The sequence below is a fragment of the Myxine glutinosa genome, chromosome 11, assembly GCF_964187855.1.
Source record: "Myxine glutinosa chromosome 11, kmMyxGlut1.1, whole genome shotgun sequence".
Taxonomy (NCBI): Eukaryota; Metazoa; Chordata; class Myxini; order Myxiniformes; family Myxinidae; genus Myxine; species Myxine glutinosa.
In genome coordinates, this window is record NC_136271.1 from 68,285,210 (window position 1) to 68,311,670 (window position 26,461).

General features: G+C 47.6%; 1 protein-coding gene across 2 annotated transcripts in view; it reads left to right on the top strand.

The window, feature by feature from the left end:
- Window positions 1–26,461, top strand: part of NEMF (nuclear export mediator factor) — a 199,524-nt gene that overhangs the window by 81,819 nt on the left and 91,244 nt on the right. For both annotated transcript variants that reach the window (XM_078786744.1, XM_078786745.1), the window contains 5 exons: window positions 6,697–6,759; window positions 8,528–8,640; window positions 12,473–12,530; window positions 15,015–15,073; window positions 15,536–15,641. In XM_078786744.1, the coding sequence (XP_078642870.1) occupies window positions 6,697–6,759; window positions 8,528–8,640; window positions 12,473–12,530; window positions 15,015–15,073; window positions 15,536–15,641 (399 nt within the window). The remainder of the gene's footprint in view (window positions 1–6,696; window positions 6,760–8,527; window positions 8,641–12,472; window positions 12,531–15,014; window positions 15,074–15,535; window positions 15,642–26,461) is intronic.

Sequence of the window (26,461 nt, forward strand, 5' to 3'; positions counted from 1 at the left end):
CTCGGCATAAGGAAGAATGCTATTGAAAATTGGGTCGCCACGTCAAAATCCAAGATGGCCACCACCATGTATGTCTGAACCTTGTGAGCAGAATATCTTGAATAATAAGCGAAGTACCAACTTCTAATCTGGTGTGTGGGTGTATCTCGGCATAAGGAAGAACGCCATTGAAAATTGGGTCGCCACGTCAAAATCCAAGATGGCCGCCACCATATACATGTCTGAACCTTGTGAGCGAAATATCTTGAAAAATAAACGAACTACTAACTTCTAATCTGGTGTGTGGGTGTATCTACGCATATGGAAGAAAGCTATTGAAAATTGGGTCGCCACGTCAAAATCCAAGATGGCCGCCGCCATGTATGTCTGAACCTTGTGAGCGGAATATCTTGAAAAATAAGCAAAGTACCAACTTCTAATCTGGTGTGTGGGTGTATCCAGGCATAAGGAAGAAGGCTATTGAAAATTGGGTCGCCACGTCAAAATCCAAGATGGCCGCCACCATATATATGTCTGAACCTTGTGAGCGAAATATCTTGAAAAATAAACGAACTACTAACTTCTAATCTGGTGTGTGGGTGTATCTATGCATATGGAAGAAAGCTATTGAAAATATCGCATAAGCTCCATCGCATAAGGGAGAACGCTATTGAAAATTGAGTCACCACGTCAAAATCCAAGATGGCCACCTTGCGTCTTCCACTTTGTCAACTCATCACTTCAACGACGGGGGACCGAGGCGTAACGCTTGTTTTGTACACAAAGTCGAGGCTCATGGAAAAGGTAGAACACTGAACGGATCAAGATGAAACAGAACAAAAGGAACAGCAGAAATAGGGGAAAAACAGCAACAGAAGTGTTGAAGGACAAAATGGAGGGGACTTGGACAAACAATGGGTGTGGGGACAAAAGAGGTGCAGGAGAGGAAGCATGGAGTGGACAAGATGGATGCAGCAGCAAGCTCTAAAGAAGGAAAAGCTGGAAATTTGGAAGGAGGTGGGCTTGGAGATTGAAAGGGGGGTTAATGGGGACAGAAAATGTCATGGTTTTGTATGGGGCATGATCTGATATGGTGGTGAACAGCTGTTTTGAAGACCTGGGAGGAAGAATGACATTGAAAATGAAAAATCGGTCAGAGACCGAAGACCTGCCGGAATGTACTTTTTTATCGGCCATTTTGGACAAATATGGCTGCCGAACCACGTGACTGATGACGTCATTATTTGTTTTCTAAACTAATTTATTCCTTGATGATGCTCAAGAAATTGCATCTTGATCGGATGAAGTTTTGTATTTGTCGAATTATGACGTCATAATGGAGGCACCTATGACATCATCATTAACGTATTTTATTCCCCATGGAGAGTTCTTTACAATGAGCCATGTCTCAATTTTTTCTATTCAGCACTTTCGGAGATATAGAGGTGCAAAGTTTTTCGGTTTTTCCAAGATGGCGGCCGAACCACGTGATCGATGACATCATCATCAACATATTTTATTCCCCATGGAGAGTTCTTTAGAATGAGCCATGTCTCAATTCTTTCTATTCAGCACTTTCGGAGATGTAGAGGTGCAAAGTTTTTCGTTTTTTCCAAGATGGCGGCTGAACCACGTGGCTGATGACGTCATCATTTTTTTTTCTCCACCAGTTCATGCTGTCATGTCACTCAAGAAATTGCATCTTCATTGGATGAAGTTTTGTACTTGTCGAATTATCAAATTATGATGTCATAGCGGAGGACTTGGGCCGACAGAGTTAAAAATTGGGCACAGTCTATTCCAGGGCAAGACCAATATGTGTGTAAAGTTTGGTGATTCTACGTGCAACGGTGTAGACGTAGTGCTGCAAACAGACAGACAAACAGATGAAAAATCGGTCAGAGACCGAGGACTTGACGGAATGTACTTTTTTATCGGCCATTTAGAACAAATATGGCGGCCGAACCACGTGACCGATGACGTCATCATTAACATATTTTATTCCCCGTGGAGAGTTCTTTACAATGAGCGATGTCTCAATTTTTTCTCTTCAGCACTTTCGGAGATATGGAGGTGCAAAGTTTTTCGGTTTTTCCAAGACGGCGGCCGAACCACGTGACTGATGACGTCATCATTAACATATTTTATTCCCCGTGGAGAGTTTTTTACAATGAGCTATGTCTCAATTTTTTCTATTCAGCACTTTCGGAGATATGGAGGCGCAGTTTTTTTCGGGTTTTCCAAGATGGCGGCCGAACCACGTGACTGATGACGTCATCATTAACATATTTTATTCCCCATGGAGAGTTCTTTACAATGAGCCATGTCTCAATTTGTTCTGTTCAGCACTTTCGGAGATATAGAGGTGCAAATTTTTTCGGTTTTTCCAAGATGGCGGCCGAACCACATGACCGATGACTTCATCAATTGGGCACAGTCTATTCCAGGGCAAGACAAATACGTGTGCAAAGTTTGGCGATTCTACGTGCAACGGTGTAGACGTGGTGCTGCAAACAGACAGACAGACAGACAATCGCAGACAGACAATCGCAGACAGACAATCACAGACAGACAAACAGACAGACGAACAGATCAACATACTTGCCGGAATCTTTTCCGGCAAGTAACAAAGAGACAGACAGACAGACAGACAGACAAACGAACAGATCAACATACTTGCCGGAATATTTTCCGGCAAGTAACAGACAGAAAACAAAATGCATTTTAAAGGCCATTTTCCCTGCTAGAGCGGGGGTTAGCCTTGCGGTCCCCATGACAATCTTCTCCATTTTGCCCTATTTTCTGCATCTCTCCTTGTTAACCCCCTTGCCCGCATTTCTTCTTCCACCATCTTTGGCCAAGTCTTTCTCGGTCTTCCCCGTCCTCTACTTCCTTCTACATTCATTTCCATCACTCTTCTCAACCAGTCACTCTCATACTTCCTCAACACATGACCAAACCATCTCAACCTGTTCCTCTTCACAGCATCAATCACAGGCTCTATTCCCATCATCTTTCGCAATTCATCATTTGTCTTCCTCTCTCTCAACGATACTCCGCACATCCATCGAACCATTCGCATTTCCACCCTTTCCAACCTTCGTTGCTGCTCTACGTTCATTACCCATGTCTCGCTCCCATAAATCATAACACTTCTCACACATGCAGCATACACCTTTCCCTTCAGCTTCAACGACACTCCCCTCCTCATCAGCACGCCACTCAGTTCCCGAAACTTCTTCCATGCACATCTCACTCGAGCAACCGTTGCCAGACAAGTAACAGACAGATGTAACAGACAAGTAACAGACAGACAGACAGACAGATGAAAAATCGGTCAGAGACCGAGGACTTGCCGGAATGTATTTTTTTATCAGTCATTTTGGACAAAAAAGGGCGGCTGAACCACGTGACCGATGACGTTATCATTATTTGTTTTCTAAACTAATTTATTCCTTGATGATGCTCAAGAAATTTCATCTTGATCGGATGAAGTTTTGTACTTGTCGAATTATGACGTCATAATGGAGGCACCTATGACATCATCATTAACATATTTTATTCCCCATGGAGAGTTATTTACAATGAGCCAGGTCTCGATTTTTTCTTTTCAGCACTTTCGGAGATAGAGAGGTGCAAAGTTTTTCGGTTTTTCCAAGATGGCGGCCGAACCACGTGCCCGATGACGTCATCATTATTTTTTTTCTCCACCAGTTTATGCCGATATGGCGCTCAAGAAATTGCATCTTGATCGGATGAAGTTTTGTACTTGTCGAATTATAACGTCATAATGGAGGCACCAATGACATCATCATTAACATATTTTATTCCGCATGGAGAGTTCTTTAGAATGAGCCATGTCTCAATTTTTTCTATCCAGCACTTTCGGAGATATAGAGGTGCAAAGTTTTTTGTTTTTTCTAAGATGGCGGCCGAACCACGTGGCCGATGACGTCATCATTTTTTTTTTTTCTCCACCAGTTTATGCCGTCATGTCGCTCAAGAAATTGCATCCTGATTGGATGAAGTTTTGTACTTGTCGAATTATCAAATTATGATGTCATAATGGAGGCCTTGGGCCGAGAGAGTTAAAAATTGGGCACAGTCTATTCCAGGGCAAGACAAATATCTGTGTAAAGTTTGGCGATTCTGTGTGCAACGAAGTAGACATAGTCCTGTGCACAGACAAACAGACAGACAGATGAAAAATCGGTCAGAGACTGAGGACTTGCCGGAATGTGCTTTTTTATCGGCCATTTTGGACACTTATGGCAGCCGAACCACGTGACCAATGATGGCATCATTATTTGTTTTCTAAACTAATTTATTCCTTGATGCTCAAGAAATTTCATCTTGATGGATGAAGTTTTGTACTTGTCGAAATATGACGTCATAATTGAGGTACATATGACATCATCATTAACATATTTTTTTCCCCATGGAGAGTTCTTTACAATGAGCCATGTCTCAATTTTTTCTATTCAGCACTTTCGGAGATATAGAGGTGCAAAGTTTTTCGGTTTTGTCAAGATGGCGGCCGAACCACGTGACCGATGACATCATCATTAACATATTTTATTCCCCATGGAGAGTTCTTTACAATGAGCCATGTCTCAATTTTTTCTATTCAGCACTTTCAGAGATATGGAGGTGCAAATTTTTTCGGGTTTTCCAAGATGGCGGCCGAACCACGTGACCGATGACGTCATCATTATTATTTTTTTCTCCACCAGTTTATGCCATCATGTCGCTCAAGAAATTGCATCTGGATTGGATGAAGTTTTGTACTTGTCGAATTATCAAATTATTACGTCATAATGGAGGCCTTGGGCCGAGAGAGTTAAAAATTGGGCACAGTCTATTCCAGGGCAAGACAAATATGTGTGTAAAGTTTGGCGATTCTATGTGCAACGGTGTAGACGTAGTACTGCGAACAGACAAAGACAGACAGACAGACAAACAGACAAACCAACCGATCAACATACTTGCCGGAATCTTTTCCGGCAAGTAACAAACAAACAGATCAACATACTTGCCGGAATCTCTTCCGGCAAGTAATAATGTGGAAGTCAATTCTACAGGAGGGCAAGGAAAAGGAATGGATGGGTGTTGGTGAGTAGTAATTCTCGGTTTTTTTGGAGTTTCACCAGATGGAGGTTGGTAGTGGACCATGTGCGTGATAGGGAAGTAATAGATTCAGCTTCATTGCACGGAATCCCAATGATCCTGAAGGCCTTGGTTTCCACGGCGTCAAGCTGAGGAAAGTGTGAGGCAGAGGAGCCAGCCCAGAGGGGAGAGCAGTACTCCATTAAGCTGCAAATGCAAGCCTTGCAGGTGAATAGGAGTTCAGGTGTGCCAAGGACAGACTTTGTATGATGGAGGATGCCCTGTCAGTGACTGGCTTTGGAAGCCAACTTTAAAACGTGGTTTGCCCAAGAAAGATCATTCCTGATAGTAAGACCTGGGACTTTGAGTGACTGAACTTCAAGAGGATTGTTAAGAAAGTAGATGGAGGGGTTGCCCAGATGGTTCTTTCAGAGAGAGAGGGAGAGAGAGTGATATTTGTCAGGAGTGAAAGACTGACTCCAAGTGTTTGACCAGCTTGTGATTTTGTTGATGTCTGAAGAGAGGGAAGATGCTGCAGCCTGCTTGTCTGAAGGATGTGCAATGTCACCGCATATGGTGGAGTCGTCAGCAAAAATGTGAAGGGGATTTTCCAGAGTCAGAGAGATCATTGATGAAGATGTGGAATATGATTGGACCCAGAACACTGCCTTGGGGCACTCCAGCCTTGACAGGGAGAGATGAATTCTGTTGAGATCCATACGTTGTCTACGAGAGTAGAGGAAGTCAGTAATCCTTGTGTGGAGAAGGCAGAGAGTTTGGAGAACAGGCAGGATACCAGACTGTATCAAAGCACGCGATGTGTCCAGAGAGACAGCCCTGATCTCGTGTCTGATATTGAGGGCCTCCATCCATTGTTGGGTGAGTAGAAGCAGCTTGTCCAAGGTGGAATGACCTTGTCTGAAACTAAATTGGTGATCTGAGATGAGGTTGTTGGAGAAGAGGAAGGATTTCTTTTCAACTGCGATTATGGATTGAATTAAGGGGATCCGTTTTTGTACTTTGTTTATGTAATGCACTGATGTTGGTGGATTTCCAAGCAGATGGAAGATGACCTAGGCCTCGGGCAAGTAATAGGGTGATGAGAGTAGAGAGAGAATGTTGCACAAATGTGTTGTTTGTGGAGAATTGAAAGCACCATCTACGATTTTTTTTGCCACAATGATGTCATTACTCAGAAATGCAATCTTTGTCGGAGTGTTTCGCATTAACTGAAGGTCAAATTTAACCTGGATGATTTTGGAATAATTTTATCCACACACAAGTAGATGAAATGCTTAAATATTCAGCGAAATTGCCTATATAAATGGTATGAGCTACAATATTTATGGAGGGTGTTATAGATGAATCTTGTTTTATTGTGTTGAATATATAAATAAGTGTTGAATTAAAAATAAGATTTGGACTCATTAAAGCATTCCTCCTCTCCACCCAAAACGTAAACATCGTTTCCTCTTATATGGCAAAATATCCTCATATTTACAGCTGTGTAAATATTTTGTCTTTGCTTGTAAACCTGTTTGCATCATATGTCTGACCTGTGACCTCTTGGTGTGGAGGCTTCAAACTAATCGTAATCTAATTGCCACACAGGTGATCTTTACCTGCATGCAGATGTCCATGGTGCTACCAGTTGTGTCCTCAAGAACGATACCGGTAAGAACTTGTCTTGGTGATCGATGCTCATTGATTTGCTTGAGTCAGCACGAGTCAGCGGAGTGGATGTAGGATTAGAATACTTGGAGATGGGATTGTAAGCTGTCACCAACACAACTGTTACTCATGGAGAAACAGCTCGATGTGGTTGTGACAAAAGGCAACGTGTAAAACCGGGTGATTGTCCAAAACCTTTCAGGGTGGCGCAAGGCGTGGTGTTATGGGATACGGAATGGTGGGTGTGATTTGTGGATTTTTCATAATTGGGTGAATTAAACACACGTCGTCATAATCTCTTCCCTCTCTGCCGACCATGCCTCTGTGATAATGAGGGGTGCACACGTTCATGAATGTTTAATGCTGTGTGCAAGTGTGACTTCATGAATGTTTAATGCTGCGCTGATGAACGCCAAACTCCAGTTTGTGTGGAAATTAATATGCCACTCAAAACCTCAACAAAACGTCTTGAGTCGTCAAAACATCATCAGCACGAAATCAATTTTTCATTGGTGTTTCTGGGCCACGCAAAGGACCGGCGTCGGTTTGCCAATCAATCCCTGCAGGCACATGCTAATAAGATCGTGTATCCAATGTGTATATAGTAATTGGTAAACAAATACATTGTGGATGTTCCAATTTGTATCCTTGTTTGAGAAGCTCTGCCGAAATCCCTTCCTGTTGTGACTAGGAGGGGCTCTAATGCACAGCTTTTCGCATCTGGGGATTCTTTGTTTGGCGTGCTGCAAGTTTACCAGACAGTACCCGAGCAGTGTTTGTTCTTGTTACTCATCACAAAGGGACGTGCTGGAAGGATGGCTCAGAGGTAGCGCATTCATCTTTGAGCTTTCTATTCTGGGTTTGATTCCTGATCCAACGATAAAAACTTCCACCATGGTGCTTCGCCGGCAGGCCTTTGGATCAATGAATGCGCACCCTCTGTCAGATGGGTCGATTCAGTTGAGGAGCTGTCTCCCAGGATTTGATGGCTGCTGGTAGACTTCAAAATACCTCATGGCATCTTTTGGCAAAGAGTAGGCGATCGCTTCGTGCACCCGGGCGATATTCTGAGTTCCTGCCCTGACTCCTGCTGGGGAAGGCAGTCGCACACCATTCGACCCTCGGGCAGATCACTGAACAGAGATAACAGGGGGATATCCTCTTATGGCAGCAAAGGGAATTTGTTTGCACACAGGTTACACTGAAAAATGTTGGAGATGGATGAAATATTTTAGTGAGAACAGAAATGTTATTTTGTTTGCGTTGTTTCTGCACAAGCATCGCTGATACACACACCGACAATTTCATATTGCTATACAGTTTGTGTTTTGCCAAAATAGTTTCATGGATTATGCATACCGGTGGTATTTTTTTTTTCTCTTTCTCTACAAAGATTGATGCAGAGTTTGAGGAGTGAATATAATTGAAACTCAAATCTTTCCTGAAACGGATGCTTTGTAATTTAGATTAAAAGGCCATTGTGAATGTTTCAAATATAATTTTCCACACAAGTAATTTGTCAAATTAATGCTGCTTAATGAAGCTTTATTGTATTGTTTAATCATGATGGCAGCGAGACAGCCCTCTACCTTTTATGGAATCCGGTTCTCTTTGGTGTCCCAGAATGCATCACCCTATGCAGGCCCCCTCCATCTGTCATTCTGTCTCGTATTCCCTTTGCCCCATTCACATGTCATGTCCACCTGTCAGCATCTTTTTCTCTTTGCCGCCATCCCCATTTCCCTGCGGTGCCTGTCTCTGTACATGCCAGGTAACCCAGTGCCACCTCGCACGCTGACGGAGGCTGGCACATTTTCTGTCTGCCACAGTGCTGCTTGGGAGGCACGCGTGGTTGTATCGGCGTGGTGGGTGCATCATGATCAGGTAAGGGATTTGTTGTTGAACTTGGTGTTGCATAGCTTGTTTTGTTTTGTTTTTACACCGCTTGTTTGGCTTTTATATTGCAAGATCTCCAAAGTGCATCTTGAACCCAAAAATAGTTGCCATTTTTATTGCTCGGAGTTTAAGCTTGAAGGGTGATACAGTATTCTCTATTATCTTACGGAGATAGACGTTGAGTTTAAATTGCATAATTTTGCAATTAAATTGTGTTGGAATTTCATTTTTTTTTGATGCAAAACAAAGGTTCATTAGCTCACCTGGAACGAAGTTCAGAGGAGCTTATGCAATGGCGCCTCGTCCGTCCGTCCGTCCGCCAGTCCGTAAACACTTGAAACTTCTTCTCCAAAACCACTGATGGGATTGCGACCAAATTTGGCACAAATGATATTTGTTGTGTTGTGACTAAAGTTTGTTCACGGCATTAAAAAATATTGGGGTTTAAGGGGGTCTACCGGGAGTCAAAGTGGATCCACATTTGACCCAGTTAAAGTGGACCCAGGACATTAGCGTGTCCCATCTTACCAGTCCTTGCGCCAATCAAATCCCGGACCAATCACTGCTCTTCGGGGCATGGCCTTTTGTGCCTGTATGCTCACCAGGTCGATGTTATCCGTGGTAGTGCTCAATGTCCTGCTTCCGGTTGGTTTTTATTTATTGTCATGAATGGGCGATTTCTTACTATGTGTGTGTGCTGCGTGTCATAAGGAACAGAGGAAAAATAACAGAGCCCATTAGGCCAAAAAATATATATTGCTGGTTTCTGGTCAGACCAAAGTTCCAGAATTGATGCGGCGATGCGGTTTTTTTTTTTTCTTGGTTTTTTTTTGAAAAGCATGGATTGCACATATAGAGGTTTTTTTGTGTCCTCATGCCTTGCGGTCCTCCTCATCTGCTGTGGCGCCGTCCAGAGAGAAATTACAGACAGCCAATGGGACTTGTAGGCCTTTTTTTTTTGTAAATAATGAACACAAGCTTAAGTTATTTTAAAATGTATTTATTCTGAAAATTATTAAGTTCTTCAAGCATATTATAGACTGCCATTTCGTTCTCGAGATCGCCTCGCCGTACCGTCAAACATTCCAATGCGTCAATCGCGTCAACACTGCACATGCGCAAGTGGTCTAACAGGCCGATGGTCTCCCACGATCTCTTCTCCCAGTCCACCAGATTATCACAGACACTTACAACTTCATGACAAACGAAATAGGATCCAGGCCAAACTAACGAGACCACCCGCAGCTCTTTCGGCCTTCTGGTTGCTTCACACGAACTCGACAAAGAACGTCTTCGTTTCAATAAATGACAATATCCAGCCGATAGAGGCCTTGCATCGCGTGAGCGTCATCCATGGCAACCGGTTCCGGCCGCCATCTTGGGTGGCATAAACAACATGGCGGGAAAGCTGTTGTTTGATCAGACGGACCTGTCAGTTTACGACCGTAGCTTGCCCGTTGAGGCGTTTTCGCGGTATTGCGAGAAACTGAGGCTGTGTCATCTGCCTGTGGACCCGTGTGGACCCACAAGTACGCCACACACACTCCACAGTCCACACACACTCCACGCATATGCCACAAGTACGCCACACACACTCCACAAGTACGCCACACGTACACCACAAGTACGCCACACGTACGCCACACACACTCCACACGTACGCCACAAGTACGCCACACGTACGCCACACACACTCCACACGTATGCCACACACACTCCACACGTACGCCACAAGTACGCCACACACACTCCACAAGTACGCCACATGTATGCCACACACACTCCACACGTACGCCACGCACACTCCACAAGTACGCCACACGTATGCCACACACACTCCACATGTACGTAACCAAATGCCTCATCCTGCTTTTCGCTTCGCGAGCGAAGGTAACAACCTCATGAGCCATATTCTCACCTGAGAGCTGCAGTCAAGGCAGCTATCTATGAATCCGTTTTAGCGTTGTGTCGTCCGGAAAACGGTAGAATGACAAGCCCGATCCCTTATGAAATCGGGCTGTACATCCGACAGCACAACAACTCTTTACCATCGTGTTGGGGGCAATTTATATGTGAGACGAGTTTCAAATTGCCGCCATTATAGTCAGGTTCACTATGTTTTTTCGTTCAAAATTTTGGTAGATTAGCAAAACTATACATTTTTGGACTATTTAGAGCATGAGGAATCCAAAAATTAATGTTTACATTTGCGTAGACACCTTTGCGAAAATGACACTCAGGACTGTGATGAAGATCTGTAAAAGCATATTCCTGAACGGTATAGACCTCATAGATCCTGTGTATAGGACTTATAGTTCAATCTGATACTACCTATAACTTCCTATAACAACCTATAACTTCAAAGGACTTGCAATATCATGTATTATGTAATACAGTTATATCACAAATATAAAGACAATGGTTTTCAATTACCTTTGTTTGTTGCTTTTCTATAATCCTGAGCACTATTTTGAGGCCTTTATTGGATTCCTTGACCCAGAAAACATAGGATTAGCATATTTAATTAAGTCTCTAGGTTGACTAGAAGCCGAGATCGCGCAAAATATGTATTTTATGGCGGCCATTGTCAAAATCCAAAATGGCGGCCATGCAGGTGTCTGTGCAAATGCCAACATTGATTTTCAGATTCTCCATGCTCTGAAGATTCCAAAAATGTATAGGTTTGCTAATCCCAGAATTTGGAAAGAAATTATATTTGTTAACATAGTGAACCTGACTATCTTCATCACTGTCCTGAGTGTCATTTTCGCAAAGGTGTCTACGCAAATGTAAACATTAATTTTTGGATTCCTCATGCTCTGAATATTCCAAAAATGTATAGTTTTGCTAATCTACCAAAATTTTGAACGAAATTATATTTGTTAACATAGTGAACCTGACTATTACGTATGGTGGCAGAAGCAATGTTTTGCCACCCAAGCGGTCACGTGACTAAGACGATGACGTCACATGCAACTTCCCTATTGGATTCATGACGTCACGACACACATAACTACTCATATCTTTGGAACGGCTGGATGGATTTGGACAAACTAAACATAGTTTTGTAGGGGAGAACCGTGCGCGATTGTCGATACCAAATCTGAAAAAACAATGTTGAAAATCATATCAGTCATTCAGGTCAATCAAGTCAATCAGGGTCAAAATCGATGCGCGTGCTGACCAGAACCCGGAAATATATTTTTCTCGGCCTTACATACAGGGGATTAATTACCCATAATCCCTTGCTAATTAACATTCCCCACCCCTCGTGAGGGGAATGAAGACACGCTCTTCCACGACATACGGTCTACACAAATTTCCTACTTATTACATTGGGTTTCTTCTTCTTCATGACAGTCGGAGCACACTACCTATACAATTCTACCTGGACTAAGGTATTGCCTACCCCCCACAAATGTAACAATATATTCAAGCTTTTAATAAAACTATTCCAACCCATCATTTTGACAGCCTTTCGTGCTATACAGTAAACGAGTGAAATAAATTTTGGTTTTTGGAGTAATTTTAGTTTTGGCCCAAGATTTCAAGGCTGAATAGTGTGAAAATTCAGAAGGGTCTCCCGTCGTTTTGATGGGTTTTCTGCTTGTACGAGTAATATTATAATGTCCGTCGTCAGTACTCAAACTATGAATGTCTGACAACAGGAATGATTTTGAAAAAGTTATCACAGACCACTGGTGATATAGAGAGTACATTTTATGAATATATAATTTTTTTATATTTAGCTGTCAAGCAAACAAATACTTTTTTTTTTAAAGAAGAAATTAACTTTGTATTCTTTGCTTCCTGTCAACAGGTGTCTAAAACTGCCCCCACGGGAGAGTACCTGACTACTGGAAGTTTCATGGTGCGAGGTAAATTGGCTGTGGTGTGGTGGCAGTGGTGTTCTGCACCTCACATTGCCCACACCAAAACTTGCTCTGACATTTAGTTATTCAACTCAAAGTCCATCATAGTTAGAGGTTAACAAAATGCATTTTGACCACCTCCTTTTGTTCTGCAGGCCCAATCATTCTCATCCATGACTATTTGTTCCCTCCCCTTTCCTTCTTCCAAGCTCATTTTTTCTTCCCTTTTCCCTTTTGTTTTCTGTTTTGTTTTCTTCATGTCCTCCCTTACTTTTCTCCAATAAAATTTTTATCACTAGATTCTTTACTTATATATTTAATATATAGATGTCCTCCAGTGTTTAACAGGAACTTGGCATGTAAGAATACACCATGATTTAAAGAGAGCATTGGCCTTCGGTATAATCTAATATAATCTTTGGAATAATGGGAATATAATAATAATATAAGAATACACCAGAAACTAAATGACTCGGAATAATCGATTATGATCATTAATTACTTGGCTATGAGTCAGCAGGGGAGCTAAAAGGAAGGAATAAATTCAAATGTGACTGGAAAGATTGAAAAAAGAGGCAGGTCAGTCTTGATGGATGGGTGCTGGGAGCAGGTGTACACTGGACGTGACAGGCCTGGAGGAATATGCTGTCCCCTCGAGTCTAGGAGGTCGGTAGTTCAAACCCTGGCCGTGTCATAACAGACTTTAAAAATGGTACGTGCTGCTTCCTTGCTTGATGCTCAGCATTTAAAAAGGAAAGAGCAAGGACAACCATAGGTTGGCAATCATAGCACAGGCTTTGATGGGGCTAATGGCCTCCTCCTGCGTTGTAGTTCCTTGAAAGGGAACTCATATCAATGTGTCTGAGAAGAGATGATTGTTTCCACCATGACTACTTGTAAAGCTGCGGGAATGAATGATCAGCCTTTGGCATTGTGAAAGTGCCCTGGAGGTGTCGGCAGCATGATAAGTGGTACAATGGACGCAGGAAGAAGTGCTCTGAAAATGTTACAGGAACAAACGCTGCAATGGTGGTAGTCTTGCAGAAAGAGTGAAGAATCCATGGGGGTGTTGACAGCTTGCAAGTTGGCACAGTGGGTGCAAACGAGAGAGCACTGTGGGTACCGGCAAGTGCGTAAAATTACGCAGTTGAACTCGTGCAGGAACCAGTGCACAACGCTGTGCTCACCCATGGCTATCGGGTGAAGCAACTCTGAAAACAACAAACACACAACATGCATTTTAAGGCAATTTTCCCTGCTAGAGCGGGGGTTAGCCTTGCGGTCCCCATGACAATCTTCTCCATTTTGCCCTATTTTCTGCATCTCTCCTTGTTAACCCCCTTGCCTGCATTTCTTCTTCCACCATATTTAGCTAAGTCTTTCTCGGTCTTCCCCGTCCTCTACTTCCTTCCACATTCATTTCCATCATTCTTCTCAACCAGTCTCTTTCATCCTTCCTCAACACATGACCAAACCATCTCAACCTGTTCCTCTTCACAGCATCAATCACAGGCTCTATTCCCATCATCTTTCGCAATTCATCATTTGTCTTCCTCTCTCTCAACGATACTCCGCACATCCACCGGACCATTCGCATTTCCCCCCTTTCCAGCCTTCGTTGCTGCTCTACGTTCATTACCCATGTCTCGCTCCCATAAATCATAACACTTCTCACACATGCAGCATACACCTTTCCCTTCAGCTTCAACGACACTCCCCTCCTCATCAGCACGCCACTCAGTTCCCGAAACTTCTTCCATGCACAGCTCACTCTAGCAACCGTTGCCGAGTCTGATCCACCTTCTCCATTCAGCATGTCTCCGAGGTAGCAAAATGTTTTCACACCTTCCAGCTTCATGTCATCTCCAAGATCCAACTCAACATTTCCTCCATCTGCAGCTCCCTCTGTGCACACCTTACATTTGAACTCTGAAAAGTTGGATGAAAAATCCTTTTCTCCTCTCAGCCTCAATTTTATGACCACTACTCTCTCACTGTGCTACGTCTTTCAAATCTCTTGGAATTCCCCACGTCTCTTGAACTCAAAAAACTGTCGACTGTTGCTTGCGGGTCCACAAAATGGACTTTCCCCTTCACTACCCAATCACCAATGGTTTCTTTTCAAACCTACACACCAACGTGTCGGTCAGCTCAAGTAACGGCATAGTCAAACCAGCCATTGGGAAAGAATATGCAAATGCATGTTAAAACATTGCGCCCATTCGTAGGTTTAAGAAAACATTGTAGAATATATAAATAACGGACTACAAATGAAATACCCACTTCTAGCCAACTTCACAATAATGGAATACTTACATTATTAATGGAATTTTTATTCCATTTGCAGAACTTTTACTTTTGTCAGTGATTGTTATTATTTTTCTTAACTGCAATATTATTGCGAATTTAGTTTTTATTACAGTTTTAGTATGTATGGTTGAAACTCAAGTTTGTAATGTTTAATCTTGAAAGTTCACATTTCCTCCACAGGCAAAAAGAATTACTTACCTCCTTCGTACCTCATAATGGGCTATGGATTCCTCTTCAAGGTTCGTGATGCCATTTAACTCCTGAACTGTTGGCTTCGTGATGTTGGCCTTGGACTGTGGTTGAGAAGCAAATCACAGTATGTTAGCTTTTTTCTGACATAGGAAATCACCAACATTTGGCTGTTCTATTACCAAATGCAAAAAGGAACCGAAATTACTTTGTTTTATTTGGAGAAGCTCCATTTTCTATTAAACGGTAATCTCTGTTAATGAGTTAGCTCATCATTGGAGGAGCTCACTCAAAAATCATTGCAAAGTCAAATGAGCATTGATGTTCAACTCCGTGCTCGACTCTCAAATTGCTGCTTTACCAAAGGTCTTTGCATACACACAAACATACATTTACCAAAGGTCTTTGCAACATTGGTGGTGAAACCTTTTCGAAGAATAATTTGTGAGATTGAATGGCCATGCTTTGCAATGTACATGTACATGGGGCTGTGTGTACATGTATATGTCCAGGTGGACGAGACGTGCATTTTTCGGCACGCTGGTGAAAGGAGAGTGAAGATACAGGAAGAGAGCCAGAAGGAAGAAGCAGAGGCGCAGGAGGAAGGGGAGACACTTGGTGAGGATTGTTTGTATCATCAATGTAAAATGTTTTTTGTGCAGTATGGAAGCAGTGCTCAATTCTCAAATTGTCAAGAATGAATGAATGATACACACACACACACCCCCCCCCCCCCCCCACACACACACACACACACACACACACACACACACACACACACACACACACACACACACACACACACACACACACACACACACACACACACACACACACACACACACACATCAAGAGATATATATATATATATATTGTTACAGACACGACTTTGATGTTAAGGTGGGCCGAGCGGAATGGCCGCCGTGTCCGCACAAATTACCCGATTGTACTCGAACGTCGACGAAGCCGCGCTACGCTGGCTCAATAGGAAAGAGAAGACACCCGGCTGGGTTATAATGACACAATACGACACCAGGGGTTCAGTTCTCAAGACCTCCGGAGGAGGTTATATTCGTGCGGAAGGTCAGATTACAGGGACGAGAGGTACATCATAGGAAGACAGGCACTTAGACACAACCTTATATTATTCCCGACAGACCACAGAGAAACAGGACAAAAACTGACTCACACGGGGATTGATGACAAGGAAAGCGGGTATTCGATGGCCAGCACAAGGTGCACCTTGTGCTCAGGGACAGGATGGCGCGGCCCAAAAGATGCAGGAGGTCTCTCAGCGCTCGAGGTGGCGTCTTGTCGTCTCAAGCTGGGGGCGCATCTGACGTCACGTCCGGCAAGCGGCTGCGTATATCCGGCGGGGAGTGACACGCCCTCGGCTCGTTAGCTCCGCCTCGTGGAATCGGCACGTTGCTTCTCATTGGGTGCGTGCGGGGGGGGTTACTGGCTCCGCCCCTGACGAGGAGCTGACAGCCAGCCCCTTCGGGGTAACCCCGTGGAGCGCATGGTCTGGAGCTAATCGAGCCGGTGTGAGGACGCATCCTCCCCCGCTCCGCCGCCATCTCCTCTGTTGTTGTTGTAATTGTTGTTGTAGTTGTTGTTATTGTTGTTGTTTGGGGAAGAAGATGGGAGGAGGTATGGGAAAGGTCCTAAACTCACTACTGATGCCATATAATCACATTCTGGTGCAACGAAGAGTCATAATTAATGGAGACGAGGCCTTAACTGACATAGAATAAGAATAACTAGGAAGATGTCCGAAAGTTGTCTACGTGTGGTGCGGTGGACCTGGGCACGACATTTAATGGGGGAATAAGGGGAAGGTCGGCTCTACTGATTGTTATTTACATGCAATGGGACTAGGGAATGGGGGATCGGGGAAAGTTGGGGAGTATTGGAGAAAATAGGGGAATATTTACAAGCGGATATGGAGGCCAAATTCCATATTCGCAACATTGCACCCTTCTCTACCCTCGGGGCGTCCCGACCCGATAAATTTTTACCTACTTTAGTGTGGCACGCAATGTAGTTCCCTCTACTATTAACTCTACCCTGAGTGCGACAGTTTTACAGATATTCACAAATGAGTAAATATGTCCCCCTGCGACGTTGCACCCTTCTCCTCACAGAAACACACCCACAGGATAACCGAATCCGGAAAGAATTCTCAAACTAAACATACAGCCGGTAGGGAGCATTATTTACAAGATTACGCTGATATCTACACTACGATCCAGGACCTGTTTTTGGAGGAACACATGCAGATGTTATGCATAGAGAGAGCGCGCTTGCCAACATCGATACACCAACCCACGAGTGCTCTGTGGCCGACGGCCTTTAATAACGTGCAGAGCACCCTGTCCCAGCATCAAAAGCACCACCCCACCGCCAATCGGTGCAGTCACCATTGTTCATTGGAATAAAAATAAATTCGACAACCCCTAACCCTGCAGGTGTCTCTTGCTCTTCTTGTGGTGCACTTGGTGTTAACTAAAAGTGGTTCACCTGTATGGCATAGGTGCCACGTTGACCCATAGGTCCATCCCCGGGTGGTGCTTGGCCGCAAACGAACTGCGGTCCATTGTGGGTGGCCACAAACATTGCGGTCCATATGGTGTATCGATCCAGGCAGCGAACAGCGAAAGTGCAGGCCCACAACTGCGCAGCCAGCACCTCTCTCTCCTCTCTCTCTACCCCAAAGCCAGATCCTCGGAGGTGGGAGACAAAAGAAGCAACAAGTGAGTAAGGTGGTAAGGGCGCAAAAGTGCACGCAATGTAAGGTGATGCACACTGGGGGCACATGGGAACCAGGTGAGACAGGTACGTTCCTATCGTACGCCCCCCCCCACCAGGTAACCTACATGGCCCCTCCCTTACCCCTTACTGCATCCACAAAACACAACACTACCCATAAACATCTACTTTACAAATCGACAAACATCCCTACTGTCTTCCCCGTTCCTCCCATAAACCAAATTCGTCTTCTCTCCCTCCTAACCAATCAAATTTGCCATTTTCAACTCTCATCAAAATTTGCCATCTCCAACTGCACATCAAAATTTGCCATCACCAATTCATCATCAGTCCCTCCTAAGGAGGGAGAGATGGAATCACCCCAATGTCTCATCCACGTCGTGATGCGTCTCACAATCCTCACAGCAATTCATCTCCTGCAACAAAACAAAGAAAACACAGGTGTGGAGTCATCATCATCACCACAGGTAAGTGGCTGCGTATGGTGCGACAGGTTCATCAATCCTAACTATTTCCTAAATGACTTTAACAACTTTACACTACCCGGGGTCTCTCTCCGGCCAAACCATTGGCCCTCTTACACTATGGGTTCTAAAAACCAATTCCCATTGGCCAAACTGTGGTGCTCTTCAATTTGGGGTCTCACTCCCCCGATTCATCTCCCGGTGCCCTCGTACAATTTCTGGGCTGCGACGTGTACCTCTCCCAGTGGGTCTACCCACCTGCACACCTCCACCACTGCAGTTGCCTCCGAGCTTACCTGCTCCTTACCCTAACCTAACTAACTGGGGCAGGCCCTCTGGCACTCTCCCCACTCGGTGCCCTCTCTGGCACTGGGCTACCCGGGTCCGTCCTCCGGATCCTCGGGCCCCATCCACAACTCTACCGGCTCCCAGAGCCCACCTGCGGCCTCACCTGGCCGACATCCTCACAGTGGTGGAGTGCCCAACCAACTACACACACTAACAGGCTACACGCCCAGCCATTTCCACAACACTAATGCACCCATTCACAACACCATTCTGCAACCGCACCACAAATGCCAATATCCATCCACAATTTACCTGCACCCTCTACCTAACACTTACACTACCCGCCCCGGGTGCTCGTGAAAGGGGTCCACTCTTCCCCCATCCACACCTTCGCACCATGCACACCACTCCGTACCACTCACTCCAACTCTCTCCACACACCTGTACCTGCACACCTGTGCTCTCACACCTGGTGCCACCTGCACCCTTCTCTCCCCAAGCGCATTCGCGCTGATCCACACACTCACTACTCATACACTGCTCCACACACCTGTCCAGTTGCACACCTGTGCAATCACACCTGTTCAATTCTCACAAACACGGCATCATCTCAGCTAACTACTCCCTTCTGAAACTTGCGCTTCCCAGTCGTCCCTTTAAACTATTGCGCTCCCACGTCATTATCATCCATACTAATCTACCTGCGTCCCCACTACAGGTATCAGTCACTAACTAAACTTAACGTTACCTAATGTCACCTTCGCTAGATCCCTACACACCATATCCTAACCCACCCGGGCTAGTTTTCACTGCCATACACCCCATAATCTATTGCTCCTTTGCCCCCCCACATGGGAAAGGTGGCAGGGATGCCACCCTCTCCCACCGGGCCTATCGCTCCTCAATCCCCCAGTCCTCTGGCACTAATAAGCCCCCCTTATTCAGAGGTACTGGGTCCCGCCTCGGCATCTAAAGCCGAGGCGATCCACGGGGGCGCCTGCTCGCCGGTGTAAGGTCTTATCCGGTCGGCGTGGACGATCCGAGGGAGGGCTCGTGGCCCCATTTTGATCTTAAAGACCACGTCACAGATTTGCGACAGGACGACTCCTGGGCCTTGCCAGGGGGAGGTGAGTTTTGGGCACCTTCCCTTCCGCCTCCGGGGATTAAAGAACCAAATCTTCATCCCCGGAGCGTATTGACTCCCCTGGCTCCGGTCGTCGTACCTGCGCTTCATCTTTTCCCCCGCCAGATGGAGTTGGCGGCGGGCGAAGGCATGGACTAGCTCCATGCCTTCCTCTAGGTGACGTGCGTACCCCTCCCTCGGCGGGTTAACCACTGTGTCTGGCACGGGACCGCATAGCAAGTCGGCGGGAGCCCGTAACTCCCGCCCATACATAAGCAACGCTGGACTGCATGCGGTGGCCCCGTGCTGGCTGGTTCGGTAGGCCATGAGCAAGTAAGGGAGATGTTCGTCCCAGTCATCCTGACGGGTGGTGGTGAACAGTGCCAGTTGTTGGATTAGAGTTCGATTGAATCTTTCCACCATCCCGTCAGATTGAGGTCTTAAAGGCGTTGTTCTGGTTTTCCGAATTGACAGGAGACTGCACACATCTTTTAGCAATTTGCTCTCAAAATTTCGTCCCTGGTCGGTGTGCAACTCCTGTGGAATCCCATGCCGGCACACAAATCCTTCCACGAAGGCCTGCGCTACCACCCCTGCTTCTTGGTTGGGGAGGGCGTAGGCCTCCGGCCACTTGGTGAAATAGTCCATTACAACGAGGATATACTTATTACCTTGGCGGGTGCGGGGCAGCGGTCCTAGAATATCCATAGCCACCCGCTCAAGGGGGGCCCCCACCTGATGTAATTGAAGGGGGGCCCTCATCCTCCGTGCTGGTCCCTTTTTGGCAGAACAGGCGTCGCATCTCCGACACCAGTCCTGTATGTCGCGCCCCATATTCACCCAATAGAACCTCCGGCGGACCCGAGATATTGTCTTTGTCCTGCCCAAATGGCCGCCGGAGCGGGTACCATGCACCTGTTGCAATATGACGTTCTTGAATTTGTCAGGGACTATCACCAGCCAGGAAGTTCGATCAGAGGGAACCTCCACCCACTTGCGATACAAGATGTTGCCTTTCAATTCCAGGGTCTGCCACTGAGCCCAATATGCCTTTGTCTGCGCCCCGAGGGGGGTGACCTCTTCCCCCTTTGGTCTTTGCCCCAATTTGACCCATTGGAACACCGGCCCCAGAACAGGATCCTCCTGCTGGGCCGTGCTCCAAGCCAACTCTCCAAATTCCTCGTCCGCGGTTAGTGGCAAAATTGGCCCTCTCACCCGGGTTGCCCGGACGACGAGAATCGGGGCGGAATCGCCCAATTGCTCCCTCTCCTCGTGTCTCGCACAAAATTTACAGTTTTCCCCCAGACAAGGACGCCGAGAGAGTGCGTCCGCATTACCATGGGCCTTCCCGGCCCTATGGGCCACATCAAAATCGTACTGCTGCAACTTTTCCAACCACCTTGCAATTTGGCCCTCCGGTTCCTTGAACCGAAGGAGCCATTGCAAGGAGGAATGGTCAGTTCTAACCAAAAATTTCCGCCCGTACAAGTACGGGTGGAAATGGTTCATGGCAGCCAGCATAGCCAATAACTCTTTGCGAGTGACGCAATAATTTCTCTCGGGCCTACTTAAGGCCCGACTATAATAACCAATCACTCTCTCCACGCCCTCCTGTGTCTGAGACAAAACTGCGCCCAATCCTTCCTGGCTCGCATCCGTGTCCAGGGTAAATGTCCCGTCACTAGTGGGGTAAGCTAGAAGGGGTGCGGATGTTAGACACCCCTTCAATTTTTGGAAGGCCTCGTGGCACTCCCGTGTCCAATTAAATCGCGTCCCCTTCTCCGTAAGCCGGTGGAGGGGACGGGCCAACTCCGCAAATTTCGCCACAAAGCGCCGGTAGTAGGAGCAGAGTCCCAAAAATCCCCGCACCTCTTTGATGGTACGTGGTGCGGGCCACTCCTCTACCGCTTTAATTTTGTCTGGGTCTGTTTTTACCCCCTCGCGGCCAATCACGTGACCTAGATAGGCCACCTCTCTTGCAAACAAAGTGCACTTACTCGGGTTCAGCTTCAACCCTGCCTGTCTGAGGCACCCGAACACCTGGTCCAAATTAGCTAGTGCCTGGGGGAACGTTTGGGCATGTACCAGGACGTCATCCAGGTACACCAGGCATGATTGCCATGGCATGCCGCCTAGTACATGCTCCATCAATCTCTCAAAGGTGGCGGGGGCGTTACACAAACCAAACGGCATCACAGTAAACTGATACAGTCCCTTACCTGTGGAAAATGCCGTTTTCTCCTTCCCTGCCCTATCCATCTCCACCTGCCAATACCCACTCTTGAGGTCCAAAGTTGTGAACCAATTTGAGCCCGCAACGGCATCGAGGGTGTCATCAATCCTTGGCAGGGGATATGAGTCCTTGAGTGTCACGTTGTTTAGCTGGCGATAGTCCACGCAGAACCGCGTGGTCCCATCCTTCTTTTTGACCAGCACAACAGGTGACATCCAAGGACTTCCCGAGGGCTCGATCACACCTGCGTCGAGCATTTTTGCAACCTGCTCGTCAGCTTCCGCCCTCTTGCTCCAAGGGAGCCGTCGGGCGGCCTGACGAATAGGCCGGGCCTCACCGGTGTGGATCTGATGTTTCACCAGGCCCGTACGTCCAATATCCTCGGTGGACAAGGAGAAGAGGTCCAAATGGGACCCAACCAGTTTGTGTAAGGCCTCCCTCTGGGTACCTCCCAACTCTACGCTACTACGATTTACCATCTCGCAAATGGGCTCGGGCCAATTCCTACTTGTTATTGAAGGCTCCCCCCGGGGTCGGCTCGGCTGGACGTTCTCGCCCCTCACTGTCGCGACTTCCTCAACTGGGGTGCAGCCAGCTACCCTCGTGCCCCTTACTATAGTGCGTGGTTCTGTACTCACATTTACTACTCGGACGGCCACTACCGGTCCGTCCGTTTTTACAAGGGTGCGGCCCACGATTAAACCCGGTATGGACTGCGCTGCCACCGGTTCGACCAGGCCGCAGGACTCCTGCCATGTTGGGCGAGCTGCCCACCGGGCCGGCACTATCGCCTCGGCCCTTGGGGGGATGGTCACGGCCTCGGAAGCCTCCAGCTCCGCTCTCTCGGCCGTGCTCACTCCCCCTAACGGCAGCTCTTCTACTCCCACCTGCAGGATCCCCCGGCACAAGTCGATTTTACAACCGCTGGCAGTCAACAGGTCCAACCCTATTAAACATGGGTCGCACACCTCCGCCACCCAAACATCTATCTCCCTCCTTACCGACCCTAACTTGAGGGTCACAGAACCACGCCCTATGATCGGGGCCGTTACCCCGGTAGCAAGCTGCAAACTATAATTTTGCAGGCGCTGGATCTTATCCCAGCCACCTGCACTCGAATCAAGGACCACAGGGCTGATGATCGTGGCGCTAGCTCCTGTGTCCACTACGGCGTCTACCCCCACGCCGGCAATTTTGCATCTAATTGTCAGGCTACCGGTTCCAATTTGGCCACAATAAATGACCTGTCGCGTCAATGAGGGCTCTCCTCCATCCTCTGCTGCCGAACACCGCCCTACGTGCCCGACACCTTCTAGTTTCCCGGGGTCTGGCGGGGGGGTGTCTGGGGTCGGCTAACCCGCTCCCCCCTGGGCGGAGTTGAGGACCTCAACTGCCGGGGATCATCCCGGCGCGCGTTTCGACAGTGCCGCGCCAGGTGACCCAGGCGGTTGCAGGTATAGCACCTCACCTGGTAAGGTGCTTGCCTCCGGAATTCCAAATTCCCCCCCCTGTAGGTCCGAATTGGATTACCCGCTCGTGGTCCACCGCGGGCCACCTCCGGGGCCGCCTGCCATGGTCCAGGTCCTGCCAGGCGCTGGTCCACCAGCCTCCGGACCATGCCCGCCAGGTCAGGACCCACGTCGGGGGCGGGCCCCCTAAGGGGTCCGCCCTCCATCGGGGGTCCCATCTGGCGGACCGCCATTGCGAGACGCTCGCCCCCCCGGGCCAGGGGCCTCGCTGCTTCCCAACGGGCCGCAGCGTCAGCCGCCTGGCTCAGAGTCTGCGGGCGCCACATGGCGAGCTGTTGCCGGAGCTCAATATCCGGGAGGGCCTGGATAAAATGGTCCAGCGCCAGGCTCTCCCGGGAATCCGCTGCCATGCTAGCATGTGCGATCCCCACTGCGCGGCGAATGTCGTGGGCAAGTTCCCCGATGGCTTCCTGGGGCTTGCGCTTTCGCAGCGCGAGCTGAGCTTTAACAAGCTCGCTCTGCTGTTCTATTCCAAATCGATTAATTAGGGCGTCGCGGAGGGCTGGCAGGGTGAGAGCACCCGCTGGTAATGCCGTCAGCACCTCCGCCGCCGCGCCGCGCAATGCGGCCACCAGGTGTACTCCACCTTCGTCCTCACCCCAACCGTTACCCTTACACACACAGTCGAACTGCGCCAGGTACGCGCGTAGATCACTCTTGCCGTCATACGGCGCGAGTGGGACCTTGTGGGACCACCTCGTATGCGAGTCGTTGCCCGCCGGCCGGACCCCGTGCGTCGCCCCTTGCGGGGTCAGCGCGGGGCCGAACCGGCCGGGCCCCCACAGTACATTACCCCCAAGGGGCTCTCGTGCCTCCCCGGTCCCTCCAACAACTACCCCTGTTGGTGTCGATGCATGGGTCACACCTCCGCAACCCGCTACCCATTCCATACCACCACAACCTTGCTCACCCACACCTCGCACCTCTCGTTCCATACCCTCCGGACCAGCCATACACCTCACTCTTGGCCTCTCACGAACATCCGGGTCTATCTCGACCCCCAAGCTTATTAAATCACCTGGCGCATCATACGCACGACCATATTGGTCACCACTTACACCGGGTCCTCTTTCTCTTCGCTTCTCCTCCATCACCTGCGAATCCCTCATCCGGTTAATGAGCACATCATCACGATCCGAACACAGACTTTGGACCAATTCTTTTACTTCCTCCTTTATCTCTTTCTTATCCTCTCTCCGTCGCTTCTTAATTTCGCTCACCCCTTCTTCCACTTCTTCTAATTTTTGCTTCATCTCCTTCATCTCTTCGTGCGCCCCTTTAAGTTCTTCCTCTAACTCCACTTTATTTTTTTCTATGTGCTCCCGCACCTCCCGCTCTTTAACCTCCATTACCTCTACCACCTTGTCCATTTTCCTCGTCAGGTCCTCATGTACCGTCTGGCACTCTTTTTTAATTACCCCTACGTCCTTTTTCATCTCCTTCTGTGTCGATTTTAAACCCTCTATTACCGCTGTGTTCTTCTTTACCTGGTCCCCCAACTCCTTTTGTCCCACTGTCAGTTGTTCTACTCCCAGCGTCAACTCCTCTATACCACCTTGCAATTTTACAGTCCCCTTTCTCACCTCTTTCTCCATGCGCTCATTACAGTGCCTCACCTCCTCGCGCACTCCTCCGACCTCCTCACTCACTCCTCTTCTGATCTCCTCTCCCATCACTTGCATCTCCTGCCCAGATGCCACCCTCATCTGCTCCATTTCCTCCCTGTGAGCATCCAGTTTGGTTTCTACCCCCATTCTGACCCCCTCTATCTGCTGCTCCATTTGTTTAACTTCCCTTTCCGCTTGGTCCCTCATGTCCCTCAATTTGCCTTCCATACTGTTTTCTAACCCCTCTAACCCATTTTTCACTCCCTCTATCTGATTCTCCTGGGCAGCCATTCTATTTTCTACCCCCATTAACCCATTTTTCACTTCTTTTATCCCGTTGTCTAACCCCTCAAAATTATTGTCTAACTTCCCAATTTTCTTGTCTAACTCCTCAAAGTTATTGTCTAACTTCTCACCGGTACCCCTCGCTTCGTCCCTCATTACCCCCATTTGGCCCTCTAATCGCTCACCCTGAGCATCCATCCGGTTCCCCATTACCCCCATTTGGCCCTCTAATCGCTCACCCTGAGCCCTCATTCCCACAATTTGGTCTCCCATTCGTTCCATAAGGGCCCTCATTTGCAACATAAAAAGGTTCGGATCCACCAGGGGCGCTGCCACGGTCGCGGGCGCGGTGACCAGCGAGGCGCCATTTTGCGCGTCTGCTACCCTCGCTGCTTCGCTCTCCTCATGTCCCTCATGTCCCTCAATTTGGTCCTGGACCGACCCTGCTTCACTCTCCCCTACCGGACCCCAGCCGTCTTGATCCGCCATAGCGCGACTTGCAAAATTCGAGTTTCGTAAAACAAAACAAATTTCGGCCGCTCCAAATTTTGACCAAATTTTTTTTTTTCCTCTATTCGTTTTTTTTTTTTTTTCTTCAAAATTTGGTCGGGCCTCGAATCTCACTCCCGACACCAATTGTTACAGACACGACTTTGATGTTAAGGTGGGCCGAGCGGAATGGCCGCCGTGTCCGCACAAATTACCCGATTGTACTCGAACGTCGACGAAGCCGCGCTACGCTGGCTCAATAGGAAAGAGAAGACACCCGGCTGGGTTATAATGACACAATACGACACCAGGGGTTCAGTTCTCAAGACCTCCGGAGGAGGTTATATTCGTGCGGAAGGTCAGATTACAGGGACGAGAGGTACATCATAGGAAGACAGGCACTTAGACACAACCTTATATTATTCCCGACAGACCACAGAGAAACAGGACAAAAACTGACTCACACGGGGATTGATGACAAGGAAAGCGGGTATTCGATGGCCAGCACAAGGTGCACCTTGTGCTCAGGGACAGGATGGCGCGGCCCAAAAGATGCAGGAGGTCTCTCAGCGCTCGAGGTGGCGTCTTGTCGTCTCAAGCTGGGGGCGCATCTGACGTCACGTCCGGCAAGCGGCTGCGTATATCCGGCGG